This window comes from Physella acuta, unplaced genomic scaffold (genome assembly GCF_028476545.2).
Source record: "Physella acuta isolate Inbredline_101_S28 unplaced genomic scaffold, ASM2847654v3 ptg000087l, whole genome shotgun sequence".
NCBI lineage: Eukaryota > Metazoa > Mollusca > Gastropoda > Physidae > Physella > Physella acuta.
This window is the reverse complement of record NW_026731607.1, coordinates 437,881-454,646: the sequence shown is the minus strand read 5'-3', so window position 1 is coordinate 454,646 and position 16,766 is coordinate 437,881. Positions and strand designations below refer to the sequence as shown.

At 32.6% G+C, this 16,766-nt stretch overlaps 2 protein-coding genes across 4 annotated transcripts in view; both read right to left on the bottom strand.

Moving 5' to 3' along the window:
* Positions 1 to 7,874: 7,874 nt before the first annotated feature.
* Positions 7,875 to 10,983, bottom strand: LOC131927449 (kelch-like protein 40). Its single transcript, XM_059283141.1, has 2 exons — positions 10,943 to 10,983; positions 7,875 to 9,525 (listed from the first exon to the last, which is right to left on the bottom strand). Exon 2 carries the CDS (start codon positions 9,501 to 9,503, stop codon positions 8,337 to 8,339), a length of 1,167 nt encoding a protein of 388 aa, XP_059139124.1. The 5' UTR covers positions 9,504 to 9,525; positions 10,943 to 10,983; the 3' UTR covers positions 7,875 to 8,336.
* A 2,595-nt stretch (positions 10,984 to 13,578) lies between these two features.
* Positions 13,579 to 16,766, bottom strand: part of LOC131927386 (kelch repeat and BTB domain-containing protein 3) — a 32,377-nt gene continuing 29,189 nt past the window's right edge. For 2 of the 3 annotated variants that reach the window (XM_059283105.1, XM_059283097.1), the window contains exon 2: positions 13,579 to 15,231. In XM_059283105.1, the coding sequence (XP_059139088.1) occupies positions 13,989 to 15,209 (1,221 nt within the window). In that variant the 5' untranslated portion in view covers positions 15,210 to 15,231 and the 3' untranslated portion in view covers positions 13,579 to 13,988. Of the gene's footprint in view, positions 15,232 to 16,034; positions 16,090 to 16,766 lie in introns of those variants that run through there. The other variant, XM_059283108.1, reaches the window with a different exon arrangement.

Genomic DNA, 16,766 nt, shown 5'->3' with positions numbered 1-16,766 from the left:
CGACAGAAAATGCCAAGCGAAAACAAACAAAATAGGAGAAAATATCATCAAACGCTGCATGTTGAAGATGGTGAAGTTAATTCTTACATGTCCGTAGATGTTAAATAACACATTTTTATTGACATTAAGCTTTCACCATTGTTTGCTTTTCAAGTTGATAAATCAACAGACGTGAGTTCGTGTTCGCAGTTGCTGGTCTTTGTCTATATTCATTCAGATGATAGCAAAGAAGAGTTGCTCTTTTGTGAAAATAGCATGGAGAAAATAAATAGCATTTTTTGTAAATTGGATGATTAAAATGGGTTAAAACGGCTGTGAGGGTTTGTGCGGATTGTGCACCATCTATGTTTAGGTCAAAATCGGGCTTTCAGAAAGCAGAAAAGATTTCGCTCCCTAACCACTACCCTCACCAATCGCCATCCAGACTCCATTGCTGGTATAAGTGGTAAATTATATAAAATCTGGAGCCTTCAAAGAACTGAGCAAAGACCTGAATAAAGATCACGAGGTTCTGCTCTTCTACACTACAGTGCGCTGGCTGTCAAACGAATTGCTGTGAATCGTGTTTTTGAATTGAAATCTGAAATCAAATTGTTCTTGGAAATGCAAAGGAAACAAGACCTTTTGGTATACTTAAAACGACATAGAGTGGTTGGAGAGAGTATCATACCTAGCAGATGTGTTCGAACATCAACATAAGCATAACCCGAAGCTTCAGGGAAAATGAACGAATATTATCACTCTCCATGATTATCTCGGGGCATTTTATCAAAGCTGCAAAATCGACAAAGAAAATAAATCTTGGAAATATTGTAAATTTGAGAAACTCTGCAGTGTGGTAGATGAATCTAATTGTGAGATAATTAAAATTTTGAAAGAAGAAATTTCTGGGCATCTTGAATCAAGTGAAACGAACTGCAGCGCTATTTCTCTGAGCTGAAAAAAAAAAGAATCTGCATTGACGCATTATCCATTCTCTTCTTCCCTCGATGTTGCCAGCATTCCCGATGAATTACAAGATGAATTCTTTGATTTGTAGAATGATTCCGCGTTAGATAAAAAAACGGCACACTCAATTTTGGTGTAGTATTCACCATTCATACCCAAACGTAAAATTGATTGACTTTTCGAGAATAGATTTTCAACACTATTTTTCGATTAAAAACAAAATTAAGATAATGATAATGACATAGGTTGGCGTTAACAAAAAAAATACTTAAAAAAAATTAACCGCGAATGTTTAGTGAATAGTATGCAATTTTACTCATGGTATTAAAACAGTTATCAAGAGTAGTTCATATTGAAAGTCTACTAGAAAATGTTATTTTAGTGCTTATTAATTTCCATACTAATTTCGGCTTTTTAATTCTATGGGGGTCGCGGGTCACTTAATTTTTATAAAAGGGGGTCGCCACTCGAAAAAGGTTGGGAACCACTGACCTAATTGGTAGCGCCATGCAAACTTCTATAACTCTGTCGCCCCTGTTGAACTGAAAGTGTTACTTAAGAAGTATGAAAAAGTTCGGGGAGATCACTCCTGCTTTATTAACATCTTACCGACGTAACCACGCCTGTCTGTGATTTTGATGAAATAGTTGCCAACACACTTGTGTCTCATAACAACACAGAGACAAAATTTTATAAGTTTTTTTTTATCTTATTGGATATTAATTTATCCATTAATATTAAAAGACCATACTCAATGATAAAATGCGTCTAAGATAGTGTTACTGTGAAACGGCGTGGTCGGACTATAGAGCGTACAAATGTTAACCCAAATGTCTTGAGTTCGTATTCTGGGTTGAATTCCTCAGGACATCCTGCTCTGATCGGTACACAATTCACGTTAGGGGAAAAGGAAAAAGCGATCGTGCATGATGCTAAACACGTTATCTATTTTCATGCCGATGCTAGAGAAAACATAAACTCTACTTCAACTGCTGTGCGGACTGTCAAGTTTGAATTTGTGTATTCTGATTTGACTACATTTTAAGTTTCAATGCCGGTTGTGATGTAACATAAATAGCAAGTATTTAACTATCGTAGATTGCAAGCTAAAGATTCATTTTAAACAAATTCCAAGCTTTACACAAGACGTCGGTTATCTAAGAAGGAAATATAAAATATTAAACATTTCAAAGTGATGATTGACAGTAACTTGTGAATGATTTTATCGTAAACGAAAATGATTTCATTGGGTTTGAATTCCGGCCTATTTATTTTGTTAATAGCTTCGTAGGTTTTTAGAAATATAAGTAATAGATTGAGGAGATGTTTGTGTCAATAATAACTTTTTAGTTATGATCTATGATTCAGAGTTACATTATGTAATCCGTGAAAACAATGTTTGAAGAAACATATCATGATACACGTCGTTGTAATAACATTTTTTATTGTCAGTTTACACGCGATGTTATGTGAATCGTGCAAACATACAGTCAATGATGTATATCACTCAAGCATAGAGTCAATGATGTAGATCACATTCAAGCATAAAGTCAATGATGTAGATCACGCAAGCATACAGTACATGGTGTAGATCACACTGAAGCATAAAGTCAATGATGTAGATCACACTCAAAATGTGTTCACTTCATTGTTGATCAATTCGTTATATCAGATACGCTTATTTCATTGGGCGTTATGTATCCTTTAAATCAGTTCTATAGCACTTAAAAAACAAATACTAATCTTTTATGGCGAAACTTGATTGATGGACTAACTATGATAGCTTATCAAATAATCATGCTTACAAATTTCATGAAACAAATCTACAAATTTTGGCCCATAAACTTAATTGAATAATATATAAAGGATGAATTTTTGTGTGTTTACATATGCGTTTTTGTTTTATGTGAATATACAGGTTTTAGATTACCATTAAAGCAGTGGTCAAGTTTGTATTTTAACTGTGCCGGTAGTCAGCTTAGCTTGAGAAATACTTATGAGTGGTTCCAAATACCACTATGTATGTACATGTTTACTATAAAAAAAAAATTCTATGTTGTAGTTTCCAAAAAGGAAAACAATCAAATTATTGGTCATTAAAATTTAAAATCGAATGTTTAGGCCTAATGATACTTGTGCTTCAGAAAGTAATTGCAATGGGTAGCATTTTTTAAAATATCGATAGGTTTAGGGGTGGGGGGTAGTTTGTGGTAGGCAGCAGAGAAACTTGTTATATTATAAACAGCACGGTTTGTAGGTTAATTTAGCAGTTTAGCAGCACTGAAAACCAAAAGAGAAATTCAAAATGTACAGAACAAATATGAAGAATAGAAATCCATCAGCTGTCTTAAAAAGTTGAACCGCCGTTTTGGATTTTACGTTAAGATTTTTGGTTTCTGTTTCGACTTCTCTAATGGATGCGATCCTGGTTATTTGAGTTATGGCACCAAAATTTGCCAAGACAAATTTATTGTTCAAAAGTTTGACCAGGCACTCCGTGGAAGTGTGTTTTATTGGAACTAGAGCAAACAACTGACCAAGGTATGACCTGCGGAGTGTTATGTTATCCTGGTCAAACGTCGAAGCAATCTCTTTCCCATGTGACAAGCTGCTCAATTTATTAGAAGAACTAGTCAGATAAGAGTCATCTGTACACGTCCATTTTAAAACTGCTTGCACGACATAATCAGTCCTAAGACACCAATCGTGTTTTAAAATGAATTTTAAATCATCAAAAGAAAGTTGCATCAAGACGTCTGATTCAGCAATCTTCTGAAAATTATCCACCATAAACTCTTTAGTTTTCTTCAAAACGACGAAGGAATTCAACAGCTTAGCTTCAATAAATATTTGCCAGTAGTTTTGTAAATTTACTCTATCTTTTACAAATGTTTCACAGTCCGAAATTAAAAATGTGATTTCCAGTAGAGTAGACGCGTGCCACATTTCAACCATGTTTTCTTCAGTTAAAACATTCTTCCCTTTATAAAAAACATCCAGTATAAGACCAAATATTTCTGGCGTTATTCCATGTATGGTACAACTTGATTCAGATTTTGATCTCTTATCTGTCCTCATTAGAGCCTCAAAGAAACCAGAGCAGGAACTTAAGACAAACTTATGACAGTTGAACTTGGTGTTGCCAACGTTGACGGTAAAGTCAGTAAACTTGTCCTTGTTTTCATCGAAACATCTGCAGACTTCCTTAGCTACGTGTAGGGCGTCGTCCTTATGATAGTCAACTACAGAATGCCGATCGAAATAAAACATGGCTGGTTGTAGAGTAGAATTTAAATTTCTGAAAACACAAAAACAAGGAATTATAAAAATGTTTTGCTATTGCTAAGAATACTAAGTTGGAGAAAAGAAACACAATTTTTAATTTTAATGTGTTCGCTGTAGTTATATAATGATATATAATAATACTTAAATACAAGTTTAGTTGTTTTTTTTTTAGTTATTTTTTTATTTCTAAAACTGAAGTATTTGCGACTATCATTCGGTGTAATTTAGCTTAAAAGTTGAGTCCCAATCATTTTTACTTCTATTTTCAATTAAAACAATTAAAGTCAAACATTTGTTTGTAAACGAATGTCGTTGGTGACATAATTATATACATAGTAGAATAGTCAGAAAAATAGTTATTTACATAGTTTTCATCACATTTTGTGCATTAAATAAACCGGGAGTGATCTCCCCTAATCGTTCTCGAATATTCTTATATAAAACAACAGGGAACTCGGGATATAGTTATGATTTTTAATCCATTTTAAATACTTAAACTTTTTAAAACAGAATCTCATTAAAAAAAAGTATTGCGCACCAAGCGAACGCCGAATAAAGATGTGTATAATAGTGCGGAATATTATTAGTACTTTTTAAATTCACGTGCTATTTTTGAGGAATCGAAAAAAGTGAAAATTACTACTTCTGGTCAACGGAAAGGCAGAGAATTAGATCTTTCAATTATATGTGAAATTTCCTTTAGCTATCTGAAATAGTACTCAAGTTATAGGCTTTTAAAAAAATTGAAAGTAGAAAAAGTTCCACTTTCGTTTATTGGAAATCGCTCAAAAGTTTATACGGATCTACAAAGTTGATATAATATCTATATATGAAATTTCATCAACCCAGCTGTAATGGTACTCAAGTTATCGTGTTTACAGACACACACAGACACACAGACACACATACACACACAGACATACAGACAAGATTGCAAAACTATGTATTTCCGACTCATGTTGCACGATTACAATACTTCGTATATACGAGAAAGTAAAAAATGCAAAAGGAAAAGGAAAACATAAAATAACAAGCGAATCGAAGTTGGTGTTGGGGTGAATGGGGGGAGGGTGGGGGTGTGTAAGAATCCTCCAAAGGTACTTTTTTTTTAATTTCTTTTTTTTTTATTTTTATTTTTTTTCGCCTCAGACATGTAATTTACAGCGTCTATTGGCCGTGCATGTTCGCTTTAGTTTTACAGTTTTCATCATCGGCTTGTGAGGACTGATACAGCTTAGCAATAGTAATACTTCTTTCTTACTTGTAGCCAACTTTCATTCATTTGAGATGGTTTACTTATACATAGATCTAATACAAAACGTCTATATATATATATATATATATATATATATATATATATATATATATATATATATATATATATATATATATATATTATACGTGTCGATTTCCACTTTTCGTATGGCGTGGAATTTGTACATGATCTAGTAGTACTTTTCATTTATTTTATAAGTCAATCATACGGAGTCTGATTTTTTTTGTGTGTTCTATTTTTTTAATCAAAGCCTATAAGTCAAATGGATACAAATGAGATAGATATCTCCGATTATTGTTGTTGACATGAATTAAAAAAAATCATGTTATTATGATATTCCCTTTATAACTTTATGATATTCCCTTTATGTCTTGGGAGATTTCAAAATTAATAGCCGAGGATAGGAAGAAATGGAAGGAAATGGTGGAGGCCCTATGCTCCATAAGGAGCAAAGAGGACAAAGTCAAGTAAGTCTTTATAACTGCGCCAAAAAAACGAAAGTCTGAAAAAAAATTAGAAAAATAATTTTACAGAATCTGTAATATAAAAGTTGCAAATGCAGAGAAAGTGATAGATCTATATGTAGGAATAAGTTTCCTGAAATAAAGAACTTTCCAAAATAAATCTGCTCATATTTTAATTATTTTTTAATTAAGTATATTAACTTCTGGGTCAATTAGTTTTAATGTTTGGCGTCTGCTACTGCTAATAATAATATTATAATATTATAAATTCTTTGTACAAGTTTGGCGCTTCCTTATAATGTATACTACCCTATAAAGCAACAAGATGTCTTTTATAATGAATTCATTCCTAAGCGACGATAAGGAAAAATCAAATTGTTTTTTATATATCTGTTTTATAGTTCAGTTACAGAAAACACTAAAAATTCAAATTCATCAAATCTTTGGTCAACATAAAAATAATCGATTACACTGTTTGAAGCACGATGTTGTAATAATACTTGATTGTTAAAGTATTTGATTTGGCATTCGAGACGAATAAGCCCAGTAACTTAAGTCTTAAGGTCTCTAGACACCTATTATCAATTATTATTATGATTTTTATAAATGGCACACGTTTTTACTGAAATCTTTTAAACAAAATTATTTGTCCCTTTGAGTGTACAATGGAAATATCTTATAATTCTACCTTTCACGTAGCATTTCGAATCTAAAATGACATTCGTTTTTAGTTTACCCCCAGAAATAACAATAGTTATGTTCAACTAAGATTGCACCGAAAACACAGGCGCTTTATTGGGAATTACCGATTTAAGAATATTATTAGACTACGACCGTCTTACACTATAGCTCAAGTTGAATACAACACTTCGTGTTTTTGTGTAATAAACAAGCACAACTGCAATTACTAAACAACATCCATTCACTAAATGGGCACTATTCTTTTACAGTGTAGTATGAAAAACGAAATTTATCTGAATAGTAATATCTAAATGAAACTTAATTTTTTTTAAAATGTAGGTGACTGGAACGATGTGCAACGGGAAAAGTGCGCACAAAAAAAGTGCGCAATGGCACTTAAATCGAACATTAATAGACATTAACAAAAAGTGACTACGTGTAAATTTTAACATAATAAAACATATTTCAACGAAGTATGAAACAATTAAAGTGTACTAGTATCATTGGTTTGTTTTTATGCATTTTTCTGTTTGCGCAGTTTTCCGATTGCGCATTTTTCTGGGAATCGTACATGTACAATCAAAGACACTCTGAGGCACTCAATTGTACCCTGATCTGACTAGCTATCTCTATAGTTGTGATAATCTACAAGTTGTCGTGGGATCAAAGGTCATGCCTTAGTCTTATCCAACCTCACCCACCTCTGATAACATTACATGACCTAACTAGAGCATACTCACTTAACCTCACCAGACCTAAACTTTATTATACTTACCTTACTTAACCCAACCTCTCCTAATCTACACTACCCTACCGCAACCGTTCCTGTTTACTAACAATTAAAGTAAATAAATTTGAGATATTAACACGCATATACCAATTTTAAAAACAATTAAATATTTTAAAGTGTTTTGTTTTTCTATTTCAATATACATATAGCATGCAGTAATTGTGTTAACTTTTGAACAGATTACGAGCAAACTATTGCATCAATTGTTAACTAAAATAAAAATAAAACTCCAACCTAAAGACCTGAGGTGCTCATAACGTTAACTTTTTATAAATTTAAAGAAACTAGCTCAGCTTAATAAATCCTACAAATATATTTGTAGCTTATTTTTTCAAGATAGGTCGTTAACTACATTCTTAATATGAATAAAAAAGTTAACATTTTTTGAAACATGTTTATTAGTAGATTATTCATACAAAATAAAGCATTATTAAAAAACCGAATGGCATATATTCCCAGCATGCACGTGTTCGATGATACACCTCATACACATACACTTACTCTTCAGTGTTGATTTATATTTGATGTTATATGAGTCATGCAATCATACAGTTGATGATATAGATCAACTTTCACTTATACATGTAATGATATAGATCAGTCAAAATGTCTCGACTTCTTTGTAAATCAACGTGTACTTAAATTATATGTTATAAGAAAATGCATATTTCAATGGGTTTGATTGTTTAAATCAACGATGTTTCTTAAAAAGAAATGTATTTACGTTTAAACATGATTGTCAACCTATAATGAAAGCTTATGGTGCAGACGTTTGTTACCTATTCAACGAAACACACCAACACATTTTTTGTAATGAACTGACGTAATGGGACCAATGGTGGTGAAAAATGGCACTGAAGTAATTAGCGGTTTTGTAAAAAAAACAATTGTTCTATTGTGGGATGAGTTCTTGGTTGTATTTGACTGCAGACCGTTGTAAAAACACACAGCGGTTAGGAAAAACAGACGTGATAATCATGTAAATAACAATGGCCATCATAAAGGCAATCACAAGTGCAGCTCCAAAGAGGCAATATTTGCCTACACGTTGGCGTGTAGTTTTAGAAGGTTCGTTGTCTGTAGATTGCGTCGAATCTGAGTTGAATATAAAGCCGTTTGTAAAAGTCTGGGTTTTGTTTGTTTTTTCGTTGAAACTTTTCGTTTCTCCGGCATCGAATCTTGTAGCGGCGATCTGGTTCACAAGAGTAATAGCATCGACATTTGACAAGACAAATCTGTTGTTCATAAGTTTAGCCAGGCAAGCGTTAGTTGTGTCTTGGAGAGGAAGTACGGTCAGCAGCTCACCAAGGTGTGACCTGCGGAGTGTGATGTTGTCCTGGTCCAATGTCAACACGTCAACCGCGCTACACGACGGTTTTAGCCGATCAAATATTGTCTTGACCATATCTGTCGTGCTTAAACATTTCTTTGGTGTAGCCGCGAGATAGGAATCATCTGAACATGTCCATTTTAAAACTGACTGCACGGAAAAATCGGCTTCGAACAAGAAGTTATTGTGGTTTAAAATGAATTTTAAGTCATCCAAAGAAAGTTGCGTGAAGACATTTGACTCTAAAATCTCCGAAAAATTGTTCACCATAAACTCTTTTACTCTAGTCGTGACGTCAATAGAATCCAGCAGCTTGGCATCGGTAAATATTTCCCAGTAGTTTTCTAAATTTACTCTCTCCTTTACGAAGTTTTCGCAATCCACAATCAAAAATTTGATCTGCAGTTGATTGGATGCGTGCCACATTTCAAGCATGTTTTCCTCGTCTAAAACTTCCGACCCTTTGTAAATAACATCAAGTATGAGACCAAATATTTCTGGGGAGATCCCCTCTATGGTGCAACTTGATTCAGATTTTTCTCTCATATCTGTCCTCATGAGAGCCTCAAAGAAACCAGAGCAGGAACTTAGGACAAACTTGTGACAGTTGAACTTGGTGTCGCCAACGTTGACGGTAAAGTCAGTAAAATTGTCCTTGTGTTTTTCAAAACATTTGAAAACTTCCGTAGCTACGTGTATGTTGTCGACCGTATGCTCGGTGTGAGACATTTCTGTGTTGGATGTTTGCTGCCTAGAAAAAAATTAGAAGGTTAAATGTTTTTATTATATTTAACAATATTAAATAACATAATTTGCAGTTAGGCATGGTCAAAATGTAAAATAATTGTTGTTTAGAGACTTAACTGTATATCTAAAGTACATACAACAACCGCAAATATGTGTGACTGTTATTGAAGTTAGACAAGAATTTGATTTAAACACGAAAATGACATTCGTTTCCTGTTTTTTTAGTTGTTTTTTTTTTAGTGGACTATATATTTAATGATCTTTAACGCATTTTGAGAATGTGTAAGTTTACACTTAAAATATTACGTTAAGGGGCAAACGGGTCAGATTGTAGCGAAACTCAAAATTGAAAATGTATGACTTTAATTTTTAAGTGCTTTTTTTTTCGGTAAAATCACGATATAGTGTCCTTTCATTATTCCGGAATTGTACAGCAGTAAAAAACAGTAAAACCATGACGTAGTCTGCCAAGCCGTTCCGAAAAACACAGAAAATATTGTAAACCATCATTTATTTTAATACATAATGTTTAAAAATGTGCATGGGTTGATTTTAGTTGCATTTTAAATACTGTTTTGCTAATCATTTTGTATTTCTAATTATTTTAAGTGTATATGCTAATTGTTGCTGCTTCTAAACATTGTTCTAGTTCTTCTAACTACTTTTAACTTTAGTAAATCGAATCGTCTTATTTTACTAGATCTAGATGATAGATCTAGTTGTCGCAAGTCTTCTGCAGGTGTTTTTTTTTTCTTTCTTAAAAAAAGTATTGATTACTTCACTCGATTTTATTGATAACATTTAGATTTACTAATGTTATTAATTTTCTGCCAAAACTTTAAATTAAGTTTAACCATTAATTTAATGCACATGACTTTATTTTTATTTTAACGGTCAAATAAACTATGGTTTACGGTAACGAATTTTTACGAAACTCAACAAAAATCACCGGATAATTTAGGACGATATATCGTGATTTTACCTTTTTTTCTTTTAAGGAGATGAGCTGAAATTACAAAGATTATTTTAGAAAATTTTAATCAAATCGAATTTTAGCTGGGTTATTCATTCTCTCTGACAAAGCTTAGACCAATACAAAAATATACATCAAAACATCTATAAACATAAAGCAAAGTGGTCGGATGCCGATTACCACTTGTTCAGATGTGGCTTCTGGACGACACCATTGACCTTCGACATTACCCTGCTATTTATTTGCTGCAGTTTTTTAATACAAACGTTTAACCAGCCTATACCGGAAACATGCGTGGTAGCTTTTATGCTTAATTACACCAGTTTTTTACCAAACCCTTATTAACACATTGATTGTATCGTTTCTGTACGCATTCACAATGTCTTATCGCTCCAACGTCTTATACAAACTTCTGAAAGCAACCGAATTTAAGCAAATTAAATATTACCTTTCGTTGTGTAGCCAGTGATAACAACGAACACGGTCAAATATGACTGCACCGAAACAGAATGGCGCTGTATTGGGAATCCCCGATTGGTATTATTACAGCGCAAACTTGTTTCAGCACCGCACAAGGTGCGTAAAATGTAATGGCTGGCTTTGTTGTGTCCAACAAACAGAACTACAATAAATAAAAGACGTCCTTTTTATAAATGATTGTATGTTATAAACTTGATAGTTTTTCAACTCGAAAAACAGCACGGTGTAATTGGATATGAAGCATTTCCTTAGCTGTACAGTTTGTTATTGGCGAATCATTTTGACTGTTAGGAGTTATTTAATTGTGGCATGTTTTCTCTACGTTGTCTTCGTCTTACAACATTGGCTTGACGTACAGTTTGTTATTGACGAATCATTTTGCCTGTTATTACTTATTTAATTGTGGAATGTTTTCTCTACGTTGTCTTCGTCCTACAACATTCGCTAGACTTATTGACTTTCCCGTCATATTGTCTCGATATCGCTTAAAACTATTTTTATCTCCTTCTATTAGCAATTAACAACGGTTTTTTTCTAATACAACTGCTATACAGCGCTTTTGAGTTTTGGCATTTCACTGTTGGTTGCCGCAGTTTTTTGTGCAAGTGTTAATGTGCTAGCTCGCGTTTAGCTAGGCGTTTGATAGATTCTGTAATAAAATACACATTCAGAAATGTACTATTTAAAGCATCCATGATGATAAACTTGCAAATTATTTCACCTTTTTATAATTTTGTTTAGTTACCGAAATGTCCTAAGAGTCATATACGCGAAATATTTAGTTTAAAACGAAAAAAAAGTCTCGATTTTTATACCCAAATTTGTTGTAATAAAACCTAAACCGATTTTTAAAATGTTTAATAGGACATTTGAGACTTTTTAAAGTGGGGTCCGTTACGTTAAGGATGTAGATTGTAGATCTAGAAAAAAATGTATACGCTCATGAGGTACAACACACGCTTTTTAGTCAAATCCTATTTAAAAAATATTTGTTTCTTTCTGTGAGCAATAATTATAGTTCTACTTTTCTCATACAAAGTACAGAAAATAAATTAATTTAAGTGTATAGGTCTAGAGTCTTAACTGACTTTCAATTTTAGTTTAGTTTGTCACCGACAACAACAACTATGATTGCACCAAAAAACTTAAAACATTGGGAATTCCCGGTTATAGGTTATTATTAGATTAATACCTTCTCAACTCTTTACCCTAGGTGTATAGATTTTGCATGCCTGCAGATCTACAAAACTGAACCACTCCGTTTTGTTACATTTATTTACAGTATAGCACTTTAAACTAAATAGGTCTAGAGTAGAATAAGAAGGAAAAAGCTTAACTTACTTGGGTCTCCACTAAACAATAATTTAACTTATACTGGGTCTCCACTAAACAATTTAACTTACACTGGGTCTCCACTAAACAATAATTTAACTTATACTGGGTCTCCAATAAACAATTTAACTTACACTGGGTCTCCAATAAACAATTTAACTTATACTGGGTCTCCCTTGAACAATTTAACTAACTTGGGTTTCCACTAAACAATAATTTAACTTATACTGTGTTTCCACTAAACAATTTAACTTATATTGGGTTTCCACTAAACAATATAACTTACTTGGGTCTCTACTAAACAATTTAAGTTACTTGGGTCTCTACAAAACAATTTAACTTCGCATCTGCAATGCCGGTATACATAATTCTACACCTGGAGAAACACAATAGTGTAACGATCTTACAAGAAAATGCCCATCTTTAGGCTTGGCCTAGCAGTAGTGAGCGAGACGGCTAACTCGAAAGTCTCGATTTCAAATCCGGTTCATATCAGTAGGACGTCATTGAGTCCACCCATCTCTGATGGGTACCTAACTCACGTTAGGGAAACAAAGACATAGTGCTGACCACCATATCCACTTACACGTCGTGGTCATTGAAACAGATAAACTCTTCTTCTGCTGCCCCATGTGTCTTGGACACAAACGGAAAGATGATGATTACTGGTAAGAGATAAATCATTGTAAGGTCAAAGTTTGCATCACAGTCTTGTTAAGCCTATCATTATTTAACAACGCCTAACTAACCTCTGATCACATAAAGTTACCTTACCTGACCTTAACTCACCTAAATTCACCAAAACATAACTCACCTAAACGTGTTTATCCTTAACGATCTGAACCTAACCTGCCGAACCCTCGGTCTAAGACTAAGCCACACTGACCCAGCTTAATAAATCCCACAAATCTATTTTTAATTAATCTTCAAGGTTCTAAACTGCAAAACTAAACTAACATTGTCATGGTATATAAAGATACCGTATGCTTGAATAATGCAATTAAAAGTGGAAAATTAATTATTTTATTGTAATATATAATAAAACTTTATTATTTGAATAACCATAAATAAAAGCGTGCGTCTCTTCCAACACGCTTTTCTTTATAGTCATTTAATTAGTAGAGTGTCATTATATATTGAAAGAAAATCATTTTGTTCTGCTTTTTAATGCATTATTACATAAAAGCGTTTTATTAAAACGTTTTTTATGTAATTTTGAAATTACACATTACAATCAGTTTTAAAGAAACAAACACAATGATTGGCGGCTAAACTTGACGTCAATCTATTACAGCAGAATACGACACAATTAGTTTATATTTATTAGAAAACAAACGAAACAAAATGTATAAAAGAGCTAAAATAAATAAAATCAAAAGTTGTTTTTTTTTCATTTACCTAAAGGTATTGGTATTGGTAAAATGTGTGTGTTTTAAAATGGCCTCGAGATAAACTTAAAACTGACCAACGGCCTACCTCTAATTAAACAAAATACAAACAACGTAAGCATATGTTCAGTGCTACAATCAAAATCGATAATGAAGTTGAATTAAAACGTTGGTGTAATTCAGACATGTAGTATTGAATGTAATTGTGTTGAATGGCAGCTCTTGTGATTACCATATGCTTGTAGAAACAGATCGCTTGTTTTAAGATGAGGGTGTGTTTGTAGTTCAGACATGTTACCTAGTTTCAAAACAAAAATGATAAATCGACAGTAATAAACAGAAAAATGCATAGAAAAGTACTAAAGTTAGCATAGAACCCATGGAAAGTAGAAAATTTTCACTGGATCTATTAAAACTACTAGGGATCGTAGTTTGATCTTGACCATTGGCGTGGCTGGGAAAAATATCTCTGATTTCATCAGATTCAGAATCTGTGGTTTTATCGGATTCAACCTCCGAGTCTGATTCTGATGAATGTGAAATTGATATGGACCCTTGAATAATCATTTCTGAATTTGTGGGACTAATTTTTTTGGAACCAAATATTGAGGGACAGAATCTTGTGGCAGCGATTTTGTTAACAATAGTCATGGCTTGTACATTTTCGATGACAAATTTATTGTTCATAAGTTTGGCTAGGCACTCGTTGCTTGTTCTCTGGAGAGAAATTAATGCAAGTAATTGACCAAGGTATGATCTTCTGGACGTTAAATCCCCCCGTTGATCAGTTGTAGAGTTCACCTTTCTACATTTTAATTTTAGTGAATCAGTTTCTGTCTCTGGCGAGTGAATCATGCTGGAACATTTCTTCGACTCATCTGTGAGATAGTCGTCATCTGAACATGTCCATTTTAAAACTGATTGCACGAAAAAATCAGTTCTATAATACTGGTACCTACAGTGATTTAAAATGTATTTAAAATCGTCAAAAGAGAGTTGAACGAAGGCGTCTGATTCTAAAATCTTCTGAACATTCTTCACCATAAACAGTCTAACTCTACATATTACATCTAAAGAGTCCAACAGCTGAGCAGTTATAAGTATATCCCAGTAGTTTTGTAAATTTACATTTTCTTTTACAAAGTGTTCACATAATAAAACTAAAAATGTAATCTGCAGTTGGTTTGAAGCATGCCATATGGCAAGGATATTATCGCCATTTAGAACATTTCTCCCTTCATAGATAAAATCCAGTATGAATCCAAATATTTCCGGTGAGATGCCCTCTATGGTACAGCTTGATTCAGATTTTTCTCTCATATCTGTCCTCATGAGAGCCTCAAAGAAACCAGAGCAGGAACTTAGGACAAATTTGTGACAGTTGAACTGGAAGTCGCCAATGTTGACTGTAAAGTCAGTAAAATTGTCCTTATTGCCTCGCAAACACATGTAAACTTCTGTAACTACGTGAAAGTCAAGGTCGCTATGTACAGAATTTTGTTTCGGATTAAACATGGCGACTGTGGATGTTAGGATTCTGAAAACAAAAAATAAGAATTTTAAATGTGAAGACTACTAAGTCAGGAAACAATTAGACATTATCACGCCCAGATTTTTTTAGAGCTAGATTATATATATATATATATATATATATATATATATATATATATATATATATATATATATATATATATATATATATATATATATATATATATAATTTAAAATTTAAGCGGGCTGAGCGTTTGTCAGTCCTTCTGTCATCGCTATAGATTTTGAAACCATAAAAGTAAACATCGCACCATAATGTGCTTTTCAGTGCACCGCAGTGTCTTATTATAAGTGATAGAGTAGGGTTTGTTTATATAACGGCATAGAGCTATTTTATAATTGCCACCGTTTTTACTTTTTTGCATAACGTAAAGAAAATATTAAATACACGCACATTGCTAAAACATATTAAAAGGATCAATGTCAAATATAGTTTTCGTTAATATTCCTAGAAAAAGTGGATACATTTTAATAACATAATAACAGTAGGGTAGAAAAATCTAATTAAACGGTTTAGTAATTTAGCCAAAGGAGGTAATTTAAAAATAAATTGAACTCACGCTAAAAATGTGAATGCAAAATCTGCAAGACGAAATAATTGTTGGAACAATATAATTAGCAAAATGTGAATGCAAATTATGCAGACGTGTAAGAGTACATTATTGTTGGAATATTATAATTAGCATTGATTTATAAAAGGCTATCTTTTAATTATTTTATTCACTGAATTTACTGTTTACTAATTATAAATTTTAATAAACTATTCTCCATTATAATATTAATTATTACGTTCATTGGGTGCGCAATGGTTTTAGTCATGAAACTTTATTGTAAATTTTAAAAAGTACTGAAAAAATGCATAAATTTATAATGTGCAATATGGTCTGTAAAACACGGATATTCTAAATAAAGCCTTTAATTTATGTTATACACTGAACGTATTATTTACTAATTATTATTCTATCTTTCGGTTTGCGGACAAGCTATGGATTTTATAGTAGAGGGGTTGCAAGGGGGGGGGGGCCTATTTTCCCATGGCGCCGAAGGGTTGCAAATCAAAAATGTGAGGGGGAGGTAGCAAATCGAAAGTTTGTCCCCGGGCTCCGGGAAGGGTCGCTACGCCTCATTAACTGGTTGCATTTAAATAGTGTTTATGTTATGAGTGTTTTGTTTGTTTTTTCGTTTGTGTTTTTTTTTGCGTTCGTTTGTGTTGTGTTTAGTTTTGTTCTATTCCCAAGTTGGTACATTTAAAAAAGATTTACCGTGGCGGAGCACGGGATGCAGCTAGTATATATATATATATATATATATATATATATATATATATATATATATATATATATATATATATATATATATATATATATATAAAATCTAGCTCTTAAAACTCTCGGCGTGATAATGTCTAATTGTTTCCAGACTTAGTAATCTTCATATATATATATATATATATATATATATATATATATATATATATATATATATATATATATATATATATATATATATATATATATATAT